This window comes from Physella acuta, unplaced genomic scaffold, assembly GCF_028476545.2.
Source record: "Physella acuta isolate Inbredline_101_S28 unplaced genomic scaffold, ASM2847654v3 ptg000360l, whole genome shotgun sequence".
Taxonomy (NCBI): Eukaryota; Metazoa; Mollusca; class Gastropoda; family Physidae; genus Physella; species Physella acuta.
Genome location: NW_026731879.1, coordinates 701557 through 723451, shown reverse-complemented (window position 1 = coordinate 723451; position 21895 = coordinate 701557). Strand labels below are relative to the sequence as shown.

Genomic DNA, 21895 nt, shown 5'->3' with positions numbered 1-21895 from the left:
ATTTTTCATTAATTGTTTTATTTTAACAAAATGTCCTCTGCTTGTCCCCCCCCCCCCCCCCCCCGCCCCGAAGGTTTACATTACAGACAGCGTCATTTAAGAAGGCGGTGTCTCAGAAGCGTATGCAGGGGAGAGCAGGGGCGGCCACTTATCTTGTGGCCATTTTCTGCACAGTGGCGACTTTTTGGAAAATTATTGAACTCAACACATTAAAACAATCTCATTTGTCATAAATTTATTTTCGGTCGGCACGTCGATGTAAATCACTTCCATACAAAATTTATTTTTGGTCGGCACGTCGATGTAAATCACTTCCTTACAAAAAATCTTTTGGTTGGCACGTCGATGTAAATCACTTCCTTACAAAATTTATTTTTGGTCGGCACGTCGATGTAAATCACTTCCATACAAAATTTATTTTTGGTCGGCACGTCGATGTAAATCACTTCCTTACAAAAAATCTTTTGGTCGGCACGTCGATGTAAATCACTTCCTTACAAAATTTATTTTTGGTCGGCACGTCGATGTAAATCACTTCCATACAAAATTTATTTTTGGTCGGCACGTCGATGTAAATCACTTCCTTACAAAAAATCTTTTGGTCGGCACGTCGATGTAAATCACTTCCATACAAAATTTATTTTTTTAAGCAGCATAAGACTAGTGTTAAATCATGACACCATTTTTGTAGCGTATGTTTACAATAAGTATTGTCACTCTGAAAATTAGCATTACGAGGATAAAAAAAAAAACTCGACGGTTATTAGATCCGAATAAGGTCTACAACCCCCCCCCCCCCGAACGAAATGGAATTTATAGAGAAAATATATACTTTTAACAGTGTCCGCCCCCCCCCCAAGAATTTCAAGTGCCCCCTCCCCATGGAGAAAAAAGTCTGGAAGACACAGATTGACTAACTACGCAAGGGCGTGGAATATTTCAAAATGTCAACACATCTATGTAGCATTTTCACCTGTTGGGCGATAAATCTAGTGATTACGATTACAAATTAAATGCAAGAGTATAGACTTTATATTTCTCACTATTTTATTTTACTTAAAATCTTTATATTAAATAACTTAAGCTCCATCATTTGATATTTAAAAAACTAAACTTGATCACACACGGTAATTAAACTAAGTATATTAATAGGCCATATCCACTTACAATTATATTTTTTAAATTCTTAAATGATTTACTTTAAAAAAAAACGGCATCGCCGCTCCATAGACGATCCCAAGCCTATTATGCTCATTTTATTACATCCGTTTAAAAAATAATCCGTGCTGTTTTTCGGCTGCTTTCAGATTTTGTTGGTGCTTAGTATGACTTAAACCGGAGTGTTTACCTTGTGTACTTGCTATGTCTTTCAAAAGTTATCTCAATAATAATAATAGCAAATACAAAACACTACAGTTTAGATATTATTAGAATCTAGATCTACTTTAAAAATAAATAAAAATGTTGCTGTCAAGGTTATGCACTGCTCACGATCATGTTTACTGTTTTAGTAGAATATTGTCTGGAGGTGTTAAACGCGTTCTAATCAATGCAAGTTTCCTATTTCAAAACTATATTTATTTTAAACTATTTTTTATTTTTTACGGTAATCTATCGTTTTAGGCTTTAAGTGGATCTACGTAAAATCGCCCTTGGCTAGTAGATCTAATGTACGAAAAAGTTACCTTATTGTAATGTTAAGGCTTTAAATAAAAGTAGATCTATAGATAGGCCTATTGTTACAATTGTGATAGATCTATATTACTATATTATTTGTGTCAAATATTAGGCCTATATATATAAATTATAGATAAATTTTAATAAACCTAAATCAATGGCTAAATAATAATAATATAAATAATAAAAATAAATCACTAGGGCCCTATAGCAGAAATTAACTTTAAACAACAGTGTTTGCGAGCAAGATTTGCTAAAAAAACATCAGCCTCAGCCATTTGTAAAATAGAGTGGCTTCCCCTGAATCTCACGCTATAATTTTACAAATTAAAAAAATTAAACAAGATGGCTCCTATAGTAAATGACTATGGTTTCATCTGTTGGAAACATCGCTAGTCTTCATTTATTACTGAAAAGTTTTAATTAAATTGTTTAAAAACAGATACATAAATGAAACAAGAAAACATTTTTGTATTCTTCAAAACATAAATCCTCCTCAAAATGTGAAATAATTATTAAAATTTAAGGAGTAACCTGTTTTTCACATTACAAATCACAGCGATTTTACCTTACCTAAAAGGATAGATTACAATTTTTATTTTCTCATAGTACTTTATATACTAATATAGATCTACTAGGCCTATATATATATATATACGAAGTAGATCTATATAGACCTAGTATATAGAAAGTATGTATTGTAATCGTGCAAAGAAAAATCACTGAGTCGGAAAAACATAGTTTTGCAATTTTGTCTGTATGTGTGTACGTAGTATGTGTGTCTGTAAACAAGATCAACTTGAGTACCGCTACAGCTAGGCTGATGAAATTTCATATATAATAAAATAATTAGGCCTATATAAGTATTATATCAATTTTGTAGTTCTGTATCAACTTTTCAGTGATTTCCGGTAACAGGAAGTGGTACTTATTCTACTTTCAATTTTTCAAAAGCCTATAACTTGAGTACTGTTTCAGATAGATAAGTGTAATTGCACATGTACTAATTCTCTGCCTGTATCAAAATTTGAGTAATTTCCATTGACCGGAAGTAGTAATTTACGCTATTTCCGATTTCTCAAAAATCGCATGTGAATTTATAAAGTACTAGTAATATTCCGCACTATCATACACATATTGTTTAGCTTTCGCTTGGTGTGCAATTCTTTTTTCTATGAGATTCTATTTTAAAAGTTTTAAATCCAGTTTTACAGTTAAATAACAATACAAAATTAAACCACATGTCCTAGATCTAAGGGCCTCTCGAATAACTTTGAGGCTTCTCTCGCTCAGGTCCATTAAAAATGTAGAATTTAGGCCTGCTACAATTTATAAATCAATGGTAGATTTGACTACTACTGATCTACAAGTAGTCTACTCCTTCATTAAATCTAGTTTCTAGTAGATCATCTACTAGACTAATGAAAGACAAATAGACCCAGTTTGAATCCCCCCCCCTCCCCAGACAAGGTTCAATAGCTGGGGATAGCAACCCATCTCTAAAAAGAGAAAATTCCAGAAGCAAAGAAAAACTGATGCCTTGTAGTTGTTCTTGGTTGGTCAATAGTTATGGAAGCAAATGCAGAAAGAAAAGTACGCTGAGAAATTGTAGTCAACGGCCTGTATAATGGCGCATTACAAGTTGATACTTAATTAAATAATTATGTTGGTGGAGAAAATCTCTTCTAGCATTACAATTAAGAAGTAGGTCACAAAATTATGTAATTGTTTTATTAAAAAAGCAAGTTTTAAAAAAAATTCTCAGTGCATTTAAAGTTATTAAGTTATTACAAAGGTTTTTTTTATAGTTTATTTCCTCCTTTTGGAAAATTGAGGCAATGACAGGGGTTCATTTTGCTGGGGATACAAAGTGTTGACTCAAAATAAGGGTTGGGGAGAGGTTTTGCAACATTAGCAAGTCATGTTTATTTAGTTAGGCCTAACTACCAGTAACCTAACTCCACTTTTTTAAGATTATATTAGTGTGTCTTTATTGGACACTGGTATCAGATATCCATCATACTTTGTAGTAATTGGTTCTTAATAAAGTGGACACCACACACGACTAATAATATAAACCTAACCAACTTGCTGTCTCTAAAAGACAAATATCTGCCCCTTAGGAGTCCAAGGTTCACTCTCAGGAACCAGCTGATTGAGTGATCACTTGTACTTAATCTTGTCATCTCCTCTTTTATTATTGAATTTGGTTGTCTTTTAATTTAATTCTAATGTAATCTCTGCATTCAAAAACTTGAAGATTTGCCACAAACATTGTGTACTAGATCAAACTATATGTGGGTGCTATTGTTTAGGTATCCTCATCAGTCGACTGCCCCAGCCATAAAACACAGGCTAAGGTGCCAGTACAAAAGTATTGAATGCTGATTTTATTTCATTTTCAGAGCCAAGTTCCTGCCAGTGGGCCACCTCTGCTGTTGCGCAGGGAAATTGGAATCTTAAAAAAGAAAAAAACTTTTCAACCCAAACATAAGTGGGATAAAGTTTCACCAGAGTTTTCTTTAATTTATGAAAGTCACCTTAAAAATTGGATTGTGGGTATTAAGGCATCAACAGTGATGTTTGGTGTACTGCTTGTCCCTGTTAGCAAGCTCCTTGTCAAAGCAAGTGAAACTGAAGCCATAGAAACAGTTGTTGGAGTTTCGTTTATTCTCACTTGTTTCACAATAGTTTATCTTTTTATCAATATGAAAGCCAGCCAATACTTGGTAAGGATTTACTATAAAAATGATCAGTTTATTGCAATCCATCGGAGTATTTTCGGGAGGTCCAAACTCATTCACTACACCTTGAATGACCTGAAGTCTGCAGCTAAGCCGGACTCTGAAAGGGAATATGCTTCAGTTATTAGACTTAGAAATAGAAACTACATCATATGTGCTGATGACTTTGTTAACACGCCCTACTATAACCTGCATATGGGTGAAGGATTGAACAATTTTTACAGTGGCCCCCAGTTTTAGATAGTGTTTGTGGTCTCCATAAATTCCAGTGTTTTGAGTCAAAAATGTTGCTATAAATCAATGGAATGTCCATTCAAATGTTGCTGTAAATCAATGGAATGTCCATTCAAATGTTGCTGTAAATCAATGGAATGCCCATTCAAATGCTGCTGTAAATCAATAGGATGACCATTGTAAAGTTGCTGTAAATCAATAGGATGACCATTGAAAAGTTGCTGTAAATCTATAGGATGACCATTGAAAAGTTGCTGTAAATCAATAGGATGACCATTGAAAAGTTGCTGTAAATCAATAGGATGACCATTGAAAAGTTGCTGTAAATCAATAGGATGACCATTGAAAAGTTGCTGTAAATCAATAGGATGACCATTGAAAAGTTGCTGTAAATCAATAGGATGACCATTGAAAAGTTGCTGTAAATCTATAGGATGACCATTGAAAAGTTGCTGTAAATCAATAGGATGACCATTGAAAAGTTGCTGTAAATCTATAGGATGACCATTGAAAAGTTGCTGTAAATCTGATGACCATTGAAAAGTTGCTGTAAATCTGATGACCATTGAAAAGTTGCTGTAAATCTGATGACCATTGAAACAATTAGACAGAGCACAACATCTAGTGCAGTACAGGAAGTAGTGTCAGTGTTATAAAAACATTTTTTAAAAGTTCAGTGTCCTGATGTAGTAAAGCTTACTTTCCTGATGTGTGAGAAAGTGGCTGATGCACAGTGTAAAAAATTTAAATAAACCTCCAGCGTGTTACCAAAATACTATTGTGCTCTGTTTTGTTCTATGGTGATTTATCCATTTTCATTAATTATTTTTTATGTACATCATGATCAAATCTTTGTCTCTAAAATAATTAGTTACTATTCTTTAAAAAAAACAAGCATTTAGGATGTACAATACCAACAAGGAGAAAAAGATTTTCATTAACAAAATTTTTAATACCTTAGTAGGAACATGTAACAGATTAGCCATAACAACCAAAATTGGCAAGATAAAACACACTTATCATACAGTAACAGTAAACATACTTTTTTTTCCTGCATTAAGCCAAAAGCTGACTTTATTGAGAATGGAACTACAGAACAGACATGATAGCAGGAGTTATTTGACATAATAGCAAGTTTTATTTTATTTCCTTGACAAGTTCACCAATATAAAAATGGCACTAGAAGAAAAATGTTTAAACACACTCAATGAGAATCCACCAACAAGTCATATATGAGATAGTGGCAACAAAAATATCATGTAAAACCTGAGGCACTTGTGTCTGGAAGTTCTCATGTACAAGCACATAGTCTTGCTGAGCAAGGTATCATAATGGGAGACATGGATAAAGTCAATGTTTCTAACCTAGACAAGTCATCACAAACAAGTTTAATGTTTCTAACCTAGACAAGTCATCACAAACAAGTTTAATGTTTCTAACCTAGACAAGTCATCACAAACAAGTTTAATGTTTCTAACCTAGACAAGTCATCACAAACAAGTTTAATGTTTCTAACCTAGACAAGTCATCACAAACAAGTTTAATGTTTCTAACCTAGACAAGTCATCACAAACAAGTTTAATGTTTCTAACCTAGACAAGTCATCACAAACAAGTTTAATGTTTCTAACCTAGACAAGTCATCACAAACAAGTTTAATGTTTCTAACCTAGACAAGTCATCACAAACAAGTTTAATGTTTCTAACCTAGACACTGGGGAGAAGGTTGGGTACACATGTACTTTTACGACAATATACTGGATACTCTTGGATGAGGTAGATCATGAAAGTTTGAGTTTGGCAAATTCTGTGGCAGCACGCAGCGCCTCGTCTAAACTTTGTGTCTTGGTGCCAGTAGCCTGAGCAGCCAGGTCCTTACCACCACCCTTACCATTGATGATTGGCACCACCACATCCACCCAGGCTTTAGCATTTAAACCAGTTGACAAGGATTCCTGGTTCAAAGAGAAAATAAATGCTTTTAAATTTTTTTACATCAACAAGAAGTCGATCAGGATAAGCTAAAATACAGGGGGATCAGAGTAAAGCTATGTTAATATTTTGGTTAACATTCTAGAATTCTAGCATTCAACAATAATTTGCAAATGTGGGTTTTTCATCAGACTGAAATAACAAAAACACTACTCTAAATTGTGAACATCCACATAATTTAATTAAGATCAGAAGCATCTGTTTATAATCAAACCCATTAGTTATGCTGCAACTGCTAAAGTTAAATTGTAAGTTGACTGTAGAGGAAGGATTAGTGTCCTTGCTTTAAGTTTCCTTTTAAACTACAGACTGATGTGCCTAGATACAGCTAGCCTTGTAGTAATGAAACAAAAAACCCTTGCCTTAGGTACACAACTCATACACAAGATCTTCCCTCCTTCCTCATCTACTGTGAAAAACATGGCAGAGGTCTGTGGGCTTGTTGCCTTATATTGTTTCATGGCAGCATCCAGGGCCTAAAATAGAATTCAATACATCTCTAATTTATGATGCAGTTGTGTTATCTAAAGCCTAATATAGAGTTCAACAATTCTCTAATTCAACACACAGTTCAACTCGACCATCGCCAAAACAAAATTTGAAAATTCACTAATAACATTTTAAAATCTACCAGCCATATCTATTTTGTTGCAACAGTGCACAAACATGCAAACAACAACATTGCACAAAAAATATGCAAACATCACACAAACAAATATGCAAACATCACAACATTGCACAAACAAATATGCAAACAAGACATCATTGCACAGAAACATTCTAACAACACAACATTGTAAAAACAATATATCTCACCAATTACAAAGATCAAAGTATTCTATTGCTTAAAAAATGGTTTGACAAGACTAAACCAAAAGTATGATGTAGGTATGTTGGCTCACCTTAGTGTTAGATCCAGCCTTGAACTCATGCACAATAAATTTCTGTTGTGGGTTTTGTTCTATCAGTTTCTTGGACTGTTCAACCACCTACAGAGAATAGTTCACAAGATTTATTTAAAATTCTAATCTTAGAAACTACAACACTCAACAAATTATCATTTCTAAATTTTGTTTTGTTGCCTTCTTTGAAAAAGTGTTTAATTAAACTTATTTAAAAAATGTTACCAACAGAATTTTGAATAACTAAAAAAAAAACATCCTTAGTTGACACTGCACATGATTAAAAATATTTGGTTTAAAACCCAGTAGCTTGTCATACATTAGCTCAACACAATTTTCTACACTTTATTTGCATCTGTGACTGTTTTATCATAACTGGTGAGCACCAGCTATAGAAATATATAATTATCTCCTCTGTTAGTACAGTAGTCTATAAATTAACCTTCAAATGATTTACTTAATATCTAATTAGGCTGAAAAACAGATCTTGCAATGTCATAAAAGATGCATTTAAACACAAAGTGTGAAACAAATTGCTCTGTTGCAAATGGGTCAGTATTGAGAGAGTATGACTAAAGTGAATATAAATAAAGTAAAACAGATACAACCTCATTGACAACGGCAGCTTTTCTTGCTTTGTCAATATCATCCATCTTTTTCTTCAAAACTTTCAGCTCAGACCTTAGTGAATCTCTTTTCCAGTAGGAAATGTTAGACTGTGCTATTTCCTGCTCATAAAAAGACAATGAAGTTAGTGCCCCTCAAAGCAATAGCAGCAGTAAATCTGTTTCACAACACTGAGTCAGTTTCAAAACAGTGACGACACATGCGTGAAGTTATACACTACAAATATAAATGACTTCTTTGGTTTAATCCACTCAATACAGACACTCTCTTCTAAATAAAAGAGATGACACCACAAGCAAGGTAGACAATAGACAAAAAAAACCAACATATTCACTGCATTTATTACATTATAAATAAAACCCAATTTTTTATATTTCCTGTTTTTTTTTAAAATTATAACTTTAGAAAAATCGTAGAAAATTTGTGATAAAACAACAAGAAAACGTGTAGATAAATATTTCCTGCTTTGCCTGTATCTTCAAAATCTCATAAATGAGGCTTCCTTACAATGCGTAAATAAACATACTGTAAATATTTGGAGTGACTGTGGGTGCACCAGACTATAACACAAAAATTCTTAGGGGACCAAAATGTATAGGACTGTAAAGGGTTAAGGCATAAATATAATTCTGTAACATGGCTGTCAAAATTTTAAAACTATGGGCAAAACCATACAACTAGGCAGGCAGCCGTGTACATAATGAGGGCAGACAAGATGAAGACCACTCACGTCATCCAGTGTAACTATCTCCTTGTTGAGCTCCCTGTCAGAAAACTGAGGTGTCTGCAAGTTGTTTTCTATCTTGACCCTCAAATTCTGGACATACTTCTGCAGCAGTTCTTGCCTGTGTGTGGCCTGTGAAAATTGGTTTGTAAAAACTTGTTACATGTTGTAGTCACCGCACATGAGGAATGAGAGCAGCCCATTGGGTCATAGCTGACCTCTACCCTAGCCCTGCTGTACATGTATTTTCCCATCACCATCTAGGAAGAGCAACCAGGAGCACCAGTTTACCTTGTGAGCCTCTGATCCAGTTAGAGCTATAATCCTCCTTACTCCTTTAGAAATGGCTTCTTCTGTGACAATAACAAAGTTTCCAATGTGTCCAGATTTTTTCAAGTGGCTGAAGGAGATGAGCAGTACAAAACATGACTATATGTGAGATGATAGCAACACAACTGGCCAACTATTAACACAAATGGCTAATTATCAACAGACCCAGAAATAAACAAGTAACAGAGTACCCCATTGTCATTAATGTTTATTAACCAACCTAACAGCCTAACTATTGTCAAAATTAAACCCAAAAACAGACTTACGTTCCTCTATATAACACCCCCACCAACACAACCAAACATATTTCTGATCCTCTATATAACACCCCCACCAACATATTTCTGATCCTCTATATAACACCCCTACCAACATGAACAATTTAACAGACTTACATGCCCCCACAAAACTCAACCTCTATATAACACCCCCACCAACAGTACAACCAAACAGACTTACGTTCCTCTATATAACACCCCCACCAACACAACCAAACATACTTACGTTCCTCTATATAACACCCCCACCACCATGAACAACCAAAGAGACTTACGTGCCCCCACAAAACTCAACCTCTATATAACACCCCCACCACCAAGAGTACAACCAAAGAGACTTACGTGCCCCCACAAAACTCAACAGTTGTTATAGAGCCCCCTGGACCATTAGGATCTGCTTCCAGATCTTCAATAGGAATACCAACAGAGACGACCCGCACAGGATCTGGGTAAACCTATCAAAGATATCAATCAATTAGCCAGTTTAGTTATTCATTGGTGGGAACTACTGCACCAACAAACTTAGGTAACAAGTTGATGATATTCACTTGAGAATATGAGCAGCTTACCTCGTCAAAAACTGCACGAAGTCCCTGGATGGTTTTAGCTGTGGCGAGGGGAGTTTCTCTGGCATAGACCACTTCATTTCTCCCCACCATGTTGGTCACTATCTCCTCAGCTGCCTTCACCTCCTGCACTGTCATTGCTGCCTGAAAGTAGAGACAGCAGCCATCTTAGTGACACAAACATACCAGTCACAATTTTAGCTGACCATTTTAGTGACACAAACATACCAGTCACAATTTTAGCTGACCATTTTAGTGACACAAACATACCAGTCACATTTTTAGCTGACCATTTTAGTGACACAAACATACCAGTCACAATTTTAGCTGACCATTTTAGTGACACAAACATACCAGTCACAATTTTAGCTGACCATTTTAGTGACACAAACATACCAGTCACAATTTTAGCTGACCATTTTAGTGACACAAACATACCAGTCACAATTTTAGCTGACCATTTTAGTGACACAAACATACCAGTCACAATTTTAGCTGACCATTTTAGTGACACAAACATACCAGTCACAATTTTAGCTGACCATTTTAGTGACACAAACATACCAGTCACAATTTTAGCTGACCATTTTAGTGACACAAACACACCAGTCACAATTTTAGCTGACCATTTTTGTGACACAAACATACCAGTCACAATTTTAGCTGACCATTTTAGTGACACAAACATACCAGTCACAATTTTAGCTGACCATTTTAGTGACACAAACATACCAGTCACAATTTTAGCTGACCATTTTAGTGACACAAACATACCAGTCACAATTTTAGCTGACCATTTTAGTGACACAAACATACCAGTCACAATTTTAGCTGACCATTTTAGTGACACAAACACACCAGTCACAATTTTAGCTGACCATTTTTGTGACACAAACATACCAGTCACAATTTTAGCTGACCATTTTAGTGACACAAACATACCAGTCACAATTTTAGCTGACCATTTTAGTGACACAAACATACCAGTCACAATTTTAGCTGACCATTTTAGTGACACAAAACAGACTTACGTTCCTCTATATAACACCCCCACCAACACAACCAAACATACTTCTGTTCCTCTATATAACACCCCCACATTTTTGGCAGACTATTTTATCAGTTTACCTTTGAAGAGAAGTCAAATCTTAACCTATCAGGTGCCACTAAAGACCCTTTTTGGTCAGTTTCCTTCAAGACATCCCTGAGAGCGAAGTTGAGAATGTGAGTGGCAGTGTGGTTTTTCATGATGGCGCACCTGCGTGGCTAGACAAACAACATGGCTTTTTACATGACAAACAACATGGCTTTTTACATGACAAACAGGTCTCTAATAGTTGATGATTAAAGAATCTCAGTAATTATTTTAATGAATTTTAATGAGATTTAATGAGACATACAATGCAAATAAGTTGAGTACAAGTCCAGTAGAAGAACAAACCTCATCAATGAGCAGCCTGACAGTGTCACCAACTTTAAACACACCTTCAACTGTGCCCACATGCAGCACATAACCTCCACGCACCTGCACATTCTTAACTCTGAACTCATCATCCTGAAAAAACACCAACACTATTTTCATAAGCTCTCTGCTAATCAAATGTAACCATTAAGTTTCATCAACATATTTGTACTGATCCCAGCAGTAAATATTTTAGTTTATTGACCATTTGCTGGTCATTTCAACAATACAGATCTGCTTTAATCATTTGTATCTAGTTAATCCAACAACCCACTATGTTTTCATCCAATTCACTGGGTATATGGGAGTAGAAAACATTGTAAGAATTCCAGGTTTTATAGTATATCAAATGGTTTATTGAAACGTTTCATGGATAGAAAATTAAACTCATATGGGTGCTTAACTCATTTTTACATGGATATAAATTCTACAGCATGAAGAAAAACTCACAAAATTTAGAACTTGATAAAAGAAGCCTAATATGCCTACTTTTTTCATCCGCCATTTATTTAAACATGGTGAACCACAGCAGTGGACAAAATTTTGAGTGTGTTGGTCAGGAGAAATTTACATTCAGAGATCCACGGATCTTACAGCAAAGGTCACATATCATACCTCAGCCAGCAAAGGTCACATATCATACCTCAGCCAGCAAAGGTCACATATCTTACCTCAGCCAGCAAAGGTCACATATCTTACCTCAGCCAGCAAAGGTCACATATCTTACCTCAGCCAGCAAAGGTCACATATCTTACCTCAGCCAGCAAAGGTCACATATCTTACCTCAGCCAGCAAAGGTCACATATCTTACCTCAGCCAGCAAAGGTCACATATCTTACCTCAGCCAGCAAAGGTCACATACCTCAGCGCCATCCTTGACAATGAAACCCTCATCGTAAGTCTGTCCCCCCTGCTCAGCATAGAAGTTGGTCCTGTCCAGCAGGACCCCACACTCCTGGCCTGAACTCACTGACTGGACAAACTCCTTGTTGAATCTCAGGCCAATTATTTTGGCTTTCACACTCTCAAAGGCTGGAGACACAACACACTAGGTGAGACTACTTCAACCAAATCTTGACCCACCACATGTAGAATACAACCCTACACACACCAGTTGAGAGACTACTTCAACCAAATCTTGACCCCCACATGTAGAATACAACCCTACACACAACACACCAGTTGAGATAAACAATTTCTAACATAGCTTTACATTTACAACAGATCCCTACAAGAGTAAATAGAGAGATGCCTGCATTGACTTACTGTAGTTGCCTTGGTCGTCTGCTTCATATGCATACTTGGAAGCATCATCTGTGGGTGGGATATTCCTATCTTTGAGATCTGTGAGGGAATGTACGTCTAGAGAGATCAGGTCCTCTTTGACACCAGTGCTGCCTTGAGACATGGCCTGGTAGATGAAAGCACTCTGTCTTTTACAACCATTGACTAAATGGCAGCAACTAAGATTTCACAGCTGCCACTTTCCTTCAGTAAAAAGTAAAGTTTACCATTTAGTGTTTCACACAACTGTTTGTTTTCCCCTGTCATTGTGTTCTGTGTGTCGTCCCCCCCTCCCCCTCCCCCCACCAAGAGGGCAATGTTACCAAGGAATGAGCTTTGGCCTCTTCAAATGCTGCCAGGTCAATGTTCATGCCCCTCTCCTCCACCATCAGCAGGGTCAGATCAACAGGGAAACCATACGTGTCGTACAGCCTCCAAGCAACGTCACCTGGACATAGACAAAATATCAGCTGCTACAAAAACTAACCTTACACTTCAACAACAAAAACTTTTTTTTTAATCCTACTGCCCAAATGGCTCAAGTCTGAATCTACAAAAACATCTGCACATCCATTTTAAATTATAACATTATTTTCTGTCAAACTTTCTGCACATCCATTTTAAATTATAACATTGTTTTCTGTCAAGAATTCTGCATATCCAGTGTAAATTATAACATTTACAGTAAAAAAAATAGCACATCCAGTTTAAATTTTTTTAAATATCCTGTCAAAACATCATTCAGCTTAAGTACAGAACACCTGCAAGGGGGTGGGGACCTGAGGTATACACATTACCATTATTAATTGTAAACAGATGCCAGGGTAAACAGATGTCATTAGACTGAAAAATAGAGGGGGGAGGGTCCACACATTTTCCAACAACCTAACTAACAACTTGCTAATGTCCAACAAACTAACCAACAACTTGTTAATGTCCAACAAACTAACCAACAACTTGCTAATGTCCAACAATCTAACCAACAACTTGCTAATGTCCAACAATCTAACACAACTTGCTAATGTCCAACAAGCTAACCAACAACTTGCTAATGTCCAACAATCTAACCAACAACTTGCTAATGTCCAACAATCTAACCAACAACTTGCTAATGTCCAACAATCTAACCAACAACTTGCTAATGTCCAACGATCTAACCAACAACTTGCCAATGTCCAACAATCTAACCAACAACTTGCTAATGTCCAACAATCTAACCAACAACTTGCTAATGTCCAACAATCTAACACAACTTGCTAATGTCCAACAAGCTAACCAACAACTTGCTAATGTCCAACAATCTAACCAACAACTTGCTAATGTCCAACAATCTAACCAACAACTTGCTAATGTCCAACGATCTAACCAACAACTTGCCAATGTCCAACAATCTAACCAACAACTTGCTAATGTCCAACAATCTAACCAACAACTTGCTAATGTCCAACAACCTAACCAACAACTTGCCAATGTCAAACAATCTAACCAACAACTTGCTAATGTCCACCAATCTAACCAACAATCTGACCTGGCAAGGATTTAACATCTCCCAGTTTGTTGATGCTCCTCTCAAGCAGGCGGTGACCTCGTGACAAAGTCTTAAGGAACTGAGCTTCTTCTTCATCGATGATTTCTTTTATCTGTTTAATGTAAATATCATACTTCCAGCAATGTTATACTTATTTAAGATCTGATTAACAAGCCACATCACACAGGTTATACAACTTTAACATCTGATTTTTTCAACAAACCACATCACACAAGTTATACAACTTTAACATCTGATTTTTTCAATAAGCCACATCACACAGGCTACACAAGTTAACAAAAAAAATATAACTCACCGTTTGAGGGTCTTTTTTCACCTCAGGAAAAGCATCTCCCTAAATGATAAAACAATGGTTTATTTCTTGAGGTAGTGTAGTACAAGACGGTTGGTATCTGACCAACAGTGGACAGACACAAGGTCACAATCTGACCAACAGTGGACAGACACAAGGTCAATATCTGACCAACATTGGACAGACACAAGGTCAATATCTGACCAACATTGGACAGACACTAGGTCACAATCTGACCAACATTGGACAGACACAAGGTCAATATCTGACCAACATTGGACAGACACAAGGTCAATATCTGACCAACAGTGGACAGACACAAGGTCACAAAATGACAGTGGACAGAGACAAGGTCACAATCTGACCAACAGTGGACAGACACAAGGTCAATATCTGACCAACAGTGGACAGACACAAAGGTCACAAACTCACCAACAGTGGACAGACACAAGGGTCACAAACTCACCAACAGCTGGACAACTGTGTCCACTAGAGAAGAAAACATGCCTGGCTTGGCATTCAGTTTTTCAGTTGCATACCTCACGGCACGTCTCAATATTCTTCGCAGGACATACCTGATAGATCATAGTTCAAAGGTCACCTTCACTCTCACAAAAACATCTCAAACAAGCCAACCCTCCATGTCATGTTATGTAACCTAATGGTGTCATGTGACCTAATTGTGTCATGTGACCTGCATGGGCCACAAAACCTACCCTCTGTGTCATGTGACCTGCATGTGCCACAAAACCTACCCTCTGTGTCATGTGACCTGCATGTACCACCTACCCTCTGTGTCATGTGACCTGCATGTGTCACAAAACCTACCCTCTGTGTCATGTAACCTAATTGTGTCATGTGACCTGCATGTACCACCTACCCTCTGTGTCATGTGACCTGCATGTGTCACAAAACCTACCCTCTGTGTCATGTGACCTGCATGTACCACCTACCCTCTGTGTCATGTGACCTGCATGTGTCACAAAACCTACCCTCTGTGTCATGTGACCTGCATGTGTCACAAAACCTACCCTCTGTGTCATGTGACCTGCATGTACCACCTACCCTCTGTGTCATGTGACCTGCATGTACCACCTACCCTCTGTGTCATGTGACCTGCATGTGCCACAAAACCTACCCTCTGTGTCATGTGACCTGCATGTACCACCTACCCTCTGTGTCATGTGACCTGCATGTGTCACAAAACCTACCCTCTGTGTCATGTAACCTAATTGTGTCATGTGACCTGCATGTGCCACAAGACCTACCCTCTGTGTCATGTGACCTGCATGTACCACCTACCCTCTGTGTCATGTGACCTGCATGTGTCACAAAACCTACCCTCTGTGTCATGTGACCTAATTGTGTCATATGACCTGCATGTGCCACAAAACCTACCCTGTGTCATGTGACCTAATGGTGTCATGTGACCTGCATGTACCACCTACCCTCTGTGTCATGTGACCTAATGGTGTCATGTGACCTGCATGTGCCACCTACCCTCTGTGTCATGTGACCTAATGGTGTCATGTGACCTGCATGTACCACCTACCCTCTGTGTCATGTGACCTAATGGTGTCATGTGACCTAATGGTGTCATGTGACCTAATGGTGTCATGTGACCTGCATGTACCACCTACCCTCTGCCTGTGTTATCTGGCCTGCCACCATCAGCCAATGTGACAGTGAGAGTCCTGGCATGATCTGCCAGTACCCTGTAGGCCATGTCCACACCATCCACATCTTCAGCACCCACTCGACCCTGGTACAAGGGACAACCTGTTGCCTAACAAAGTGGGACAAAAATTGTAACAATGTGCTAGATAAACTGTTGCCTAACAAAGTGGGACAAAAATTGTAACAATGTGCTAGATAGACTGTTGCCTAACAAAGTGGGACAAAAATTGTAACAATGTGCTAGATAGACTGTTGCCTAACAAAGTGGGACAAAAATTGTAACAATGTGCTAGATAGACTGTTGCCTAACAAAGTGGGACAAAAATTGTAACAATGTGCTGGACAACCTGTTGCCTAACAAAGTCCAGTGTTAAGTTAAGTACATGTTGGGGAAATGTAAGTGGTTAAGCATAGAATTGAAGATAATATCCCTCTATATGCCAAGGTCTGCCCCATTGAGCCCTGAAAGATTGTAAAGAGATGTGTGTACCTTCTGTATGGCAGCAAAGAGAGGCTGGAACAGATCTGTATCGTAGTTGGACCTTTTGTTCTGTACCACTGATACCATGCGCTCAAAGCCCATACCACAGTCAATGTGCTTGCGAGGTAGAAGTTTTAGTGAGCCGTCGCTCTCTCTATAAACAAGAATTAAGACTCTCCACATGTGCAGCAAGTTCAAGACATTAATAACTATCATAACTATCATAAACTACATCAGTGGCTTGCCTATCTAAACATAAAGAACTGGCTTTACACCTAAATTAAAAACCACCTCAGTGGCCTTACTATCACTGAATAGATTCATGTAAACTGAAACAAAGGAGTGTCAACTAGCGGATTGATTTGTTAATTTACAAAATCATATTTTTAGTTCAGGTAGGGTATTCATTGTTTATTTATTTTAAAATCAAACGTAAACCACGGTACAGTTTGCTGTTGTTTAATGAAATCTACGGCAAGTAATGTTTATAAAGCAGGAAATACCTGTTGTATTGTATAAACACAAGATTCCAGATCTCCAACACATCCGGGTCATCCATGTTGACCTTTTCTTTTGCATTGCGTCCACCGATACGGTCATAATGAATTTCAGAGCAAGGCCCGCATGGTCCTGTTTCCCCCATCTCCCAGAAGTTGTCCTTCATCCCAAATGGGAGAACTCTATCAGGGTCCATGCTGCTCAGGAACAACATCAATAATACAAATCTACTTTAGAGCTTCTGAGTTTAAAACATCAAATCTAAACATCTGCTGGGTGGCTATATGATGACTGATACAATGACTCAACAACAACCCAAGACTGACCCACAACAAAAACTCACCCAAGCCCAATCCAAATGTTTTTTGCCTCATCATCAGGTTCTAGACCAAAAGCAGGATTTCCACCAAAGTAGGTCACATACAGGCGGTCTTTATCAAGTTTTAACCTCTCTACCAAGTACTCATAAGCCCATGTACACACTTCTCTCTGAAAACAGTGGTTGGTTAACTCTTGTATTGTAGAAAGCGTTATATTGTGATTGCTATTTACTGAGAAAGACAGTTAAGAAAAAAGCACCTTGTAGTAGTCCCCAAATGACCAGTTTCCCAACATCTCAAAGAAGGTGTGGTGGTACACATCTTTCCCCACATCATCCAGGTCATTGTGTTTACCTCCTGCCCTGACACACTTCTGGGAGTTGGCGACTCTCACATACTTGGCCATGTCACTGTTTGGGTCAGCGATGCCCAGGAAAATAGGCTTAAACTAAAGGACAAGAAAAACTCAATTCAGACTCAGACAAAACAAGTTTCTGCAAGATTTCTTACATAAACAGTTTCTTTATGACAATTTCTGGTACATAAACTAACATTAATTGTCTATTTTTACTGATATAGTGCTGCTAACAAGGCACAGCCTTGAAAGTTAAAGAGCTTGATTGTACCTGATTCATTCCAGCATTGGCAAACAGTAGAGTAGGATCATCCAGAGGAATAGTTGATGAAGAATGAACATACTCATGTTCTTTCTCCTTGAAAAAATTGATGAAGCTGTCACGGACCTGTCCTGCATCCATCATCTTGTCTTCCTTGAGCTAACAACTCCCTAAACATGAAGAAACAAGACACTATTTGTCTAGCTATATAGGCCTACACTTTTTATTTCTATGTTAGTGGGAGGGGGGTTGTGTACTAGTGGATGCAACAGTATCATAATAGAGTAATGTTGCTGGTGTATGTTCAAATGCAGTTTTCATAAGGCCTCGCCTTTTATGTTATGCTTCATTCAATTATTAGAATGCCCATACTAGATCTATATGTTTAGGTAAATAGGGTTTTTGGTAAAACAGTGAGGAATCAAATAATAAATAGTCCTCATATAAATTGACAACCATAAACTCTACAACTCTACATAGTTATGTAAGTAATCTAGTTCTGTCTGTCTAGGCCTATACGTTTCCAATCAAGTTTGAAGTTCAATTGTGCAAATTTGATGATAATAAAAAAGACTTATATGCCTATTAGTCTGCACAACTACACATTACAGTACACCAATATTATGTAATAAATAAGCCTAGATATTTAATAATTAATTTAAAACAATAAAATGTAGAAAAGTTAGAGTTAATATGCCAGTTGCTAGTTCAAGTGATGGGCCTAATGAAAAAGAAATAAAAGGCTTATTAAGTTTATTTGTTTGTTAGCTGTGGTTTTGTAGGAATATACCAGCCCTTATTAAATATTCAGTGATTTGAGTTTTTTTTTTTTTTTTTTTTTTTTTTTTTTTTTTTTTGAACTAGATCTAGATCTAGTAAATTACTGTTCCCTGATAGTTTAACATATTATCAATACTTATACTATCATTCATACTATTTCTAGATCTATCAATCAGCAATTATACTATGGCCAAGGCTAATCCTTGTTGGCTACTGCAATATTCAAAAGTTTCTCTAGTGTCGCCTGCAAAAATCTAGGGGACAAGACTTCTTCCTGCAAATATGCACACAATCACGTCACTAACAAAGAGAGATTATAAAAATGAAAGTCACCATTCATAAATAACAGCAAAAAAATCTAAGTTTGGAATTTAAAATAAATTCCTAATACAAGTAGATCTAGTAATCTTATGAGTTCGAACACTGGCATGACAACCTAAGAATAGAATACGACTAGAATACACTAGATCTAGATCTAACTAACAATTACAAATCTTAAGTTGTAAAAAATAAGTAGTAAGTAGATCTATATCTAGAGTCTATTCCTAAGTCTAAAATTAGTCCTTAGGCCTAGGCCTTAGTATTTTTAGTAGGCCTATAGGCTATAATAATAGTCTATATGAAAACTAAGCTAGATCTAGAACTGTGAACTAGAAAACTCACAAGACCTAAAAAAAGTAAAAAATCAGCAAATCTAGACTCTAGATTAGTCTAGATCTTAAATCAAAAGCTTTTTTTGGCCTTTGATGAGGGGTACAGCGGTTACCCTTGTAGAATCTATGTATTCAGATATTTCCTGTTAGAAAACCTGATTATACCAGTTCACCCAAACAAGAAATCGTTAGGCCCGCTCTATTTATTTAGATTCTATATTTAATATTTATTTATTCGTTTGTTGTGATTATGACGCAAGTGCAAGCAAGAAGATTCTTAGAGTAGACTGTGTCAGTGCCGTAAAGAAGTGATAAGGCATTTAAAAATAAACTAAATGTGTCTATGTTCGTTTATTGTGCAATACGTTAGTTTCTAATAAAAAAAAACTAAAAACCTTAAGATCTTATGTCTTATAAGCTTATTATGCCACATAAGCTACTTCACACAGCTGTGTTAAATTGTAATACCAACCTAAACAATGTGAAAGTGCGCTCGTGGTGACGACTGCTTGGTTTGCGGTGTAGGAAACGTTTATTTCACAAAATGTGAATCATAAATAGCTCAAAGGGTTAGCACTGTTTTTATGTAGATGACTATTACGATTGATTAAAAAAAATTCGATTATTAATTTTTGTTTCATTTTTTTTGTTGTGTAATAATGTTGAAGCTATGAAATTTGCATTTCGCTTTGACATAATCTAGGATATTATATGGAGGTTTCGATTTTTGTCCTGACCGACTATTAAGCCAGCAGTTAAAAATCAGCCAAAAGTTGTTAGGTAGCTTGTTGACCAGATCAGCTAGTGGGTCCGTGCAAATTTTATAGCCTACTACTTTGACTTATAGTTTATAGTACTACTACTAGTGACTAGTCATTTGAGATCAATCTAGATTCTTGACTATTCTAGAATCTAGATCTAGATACCTATATTTATTTATGGCAAAGGATAGATCTAGATAAAAAAATTTAAAAGTAGGCGAAAAAGTTCGAATTTTAGAAAAAATTAGATCTATTATTATTAATATTAATTCTACGAGAAGAATGGCCCGTTGAGGAAAGAAAGATACAACGGGCGCTAGGTTGATAGTGCTATGTATTTTCTCGAAACTAAAACCAAAATCACCATCATAATTCAATTTAACCGGAAACAAAACATGACATTGAAAACGTATTTTTATCCAGAATTGGTACTTTAATTTATACAAAATATAGGCATATCCATAAACTTTCCATGCACCTAATCAGTCCTAATCTCATTCATGACAAAAGTTGCATTTAGGTTTCTTTCAGGCAACTCTACTTGGGAGGAGGGGGCTCCACCCCCCCCCCCCACCCAAAACTTGTCTACCGTCCCATTCAACAAAATATAATTATATACTTTTTCCAGTGTCTGCCCCCTCCCAGAAAATTCTACCCCCGCCCCCCAAAAAATTCAAGTACCCCCACCCCTTGCCGGGGAGGAAAAAGTCTGAAAGAAACACTGGTGTCGCGCTTAGCCACTACCCGAAGAATTGCATGAAAGAAACTGCAAGCAAACCACTTTTTAGATTAGACACATTAATTAGGCGGTAATTTTATTATAGAGTATGGATGAAGAAATTTCTTTTGAGTTGGGGAGGGGGGGGGCTCAGAAGTTTTTACGCGGGGGTGGGGCTTCGCCCCTACCCGAAGAATTGTATGCAAGAAACTCTTCACGCAAACCACTTAGATTAGACAAAATTGCCTTTTTATTCAATGTTTACTCGAGAATCAATGACGTCATATTACTGTGTGCACTCTCCAGCTTGATACCATTTTCTACTATATGCTAAATGTGACGTCATATTTCGTTTTTGTTTAACTATGCATGTTTTTAATTTGCTTGTGTTTTCTCTAGAGCGTTCTTGTCAGATACATAGATAGATAGACAGATAGATAGATACACAGACAGCGAAACTATTAGTATTAATATTGAACTTATTATAATATAATATTATTACTTATTAATATTATTATTTTCTAACTTAACCGCTGAGTAAATAATTGATGAAAATGAAAGGCTAATGCCGCCTTAGTAAATAATTATTTAAGAAAAAACTCTGATGGGGCTCTATACTATACTATTGAATTAAGAGCTAACCTCAGCATGTGAAGGCATTGTGTGTGGGCAGCCTATAGAAGAGAGATACCACCTTTTACTTCTCATTCATAGTTTCCACTGGCCCTTT

At 36.8% G+C, this 21895-nt stretch overlaps 2 protein-coding genes across 4 annotated transcripts; one reads left to right on the top strand and one right to left on the bottom strand.

Moving 5' to 3' along the window:
- Window positions 1-1324: 1324 nt before the first annotated feature.
- On the top strand, window positions 1325-5430 carry LOC131941403 (uncharacterized). Its single transcript, XM_059300654.1, has 2 exons — window positions 1325-1551; window positions 4083-5430. Exons 1-2 carry the CDS (start codon window positions 1462-1464, stop codon window positions 4659-4661), a joined length of 669 nt encoding a protein of 222 aa, XP_059156637.1. The 5' UTR covers window positions 1325-1461; the 3' UTR covers window positions 4662-5430.
- A 161-nt stretch (window positions 5431-5591) lies between these two features.
- Window positions 5592-20222, bottom strand: LOC131941390 (alanine--tRNA ligase, cytoplasmic). Of its 3 annotated transcripts, XR_009386636.1 has the most exons (24): window positions 20159-20222; window positions 18263-18423; window positions 17896-18084; window positions 17660-17805; window positions 17322-17513; window positions 16828-16972; window positions 16301-16446; window positions 15127-15235; window positions 14664-14702; window positions 14348-14459; window positions 13143-13267; window positions 12802-12946; window positions 12398-12567; window positions 11515-11628; window positions 11202-11339; window positions 10077-10217; window positions 9850-9962; window positions 9191-9299; window positions 8906-9031; window positions 8157-8276; window positions 7549-7635; window positions 7009-7122; window positions 6362-6609; window positions 5592-6057 (listed from the first exon to the last, which is right to left on the bottom strand). XR_009386636.1 is itself a non-coding variant. In XM_059300634.1 (23 exons), exons 2-23 carry the CDS (start codon window positions 18395-18397, stop codon window positions 6436-6438), a joined length of 2889 nt encoding a protein of 962 aa, XP_059156617.1. In that variant the 5' UTR covers window positions 18398-18423; window positions 20159-20222; the 3' UTR covers window positions 5592-6435. The 3 variants fall into 3 exon arrangements, 2 of the variants coding, with proteins under 2 accessions (XP_059156617.1, XP_059156618.1); XM_059300634.1 differs by having other exon boundaries at window positions 5592-6609; XM_059300635.1 differs by having other exon boundaries at window positions 5592-6609; window positions 20082-20165.
- Window positions 20223-21895: the final 1673 nt, after the last annotated feature.

Bases quoted from the DNA above. Each gene is read 5' to 3' on its own strand.
- LOC131941403 (XM_059300654.1), top strand. From the start codon at position 1,462: ATGTTGCTGTCAAGGTTATGCACTGCTCACGATCATGTTTACTGTTTT. The intron at 1,552-4,082 runs GCAAGTTTCCTA...TTTCATTTTCAG, and splicing joins TTAAACGCGTTCTAATCAAT to AGCCAAGTTCCTGCCAGTGG.
- LOC131941390 (XM_059300634.1), bottom strand. From the start codon at position 18,397: ATGATGGATGCAGGACAGGTCCGTGACAGCTTCATCAATTTTTTCAAG. The intron at 16,447-16,827 runs GTACACACATCT...CCACTTTGTTAG, and splicing joins TCTTTGCTGCCATACAGAAG to GCAACAGGTTGTCCCTTGTA. The intron at 13,268-14,347 runs GTCAGATTGTTG...GTCTATGTCCAG, and splicing joins AGATGTTAAATCCTTGCCAG to GTGACGTTGCTTGGAGGCTG.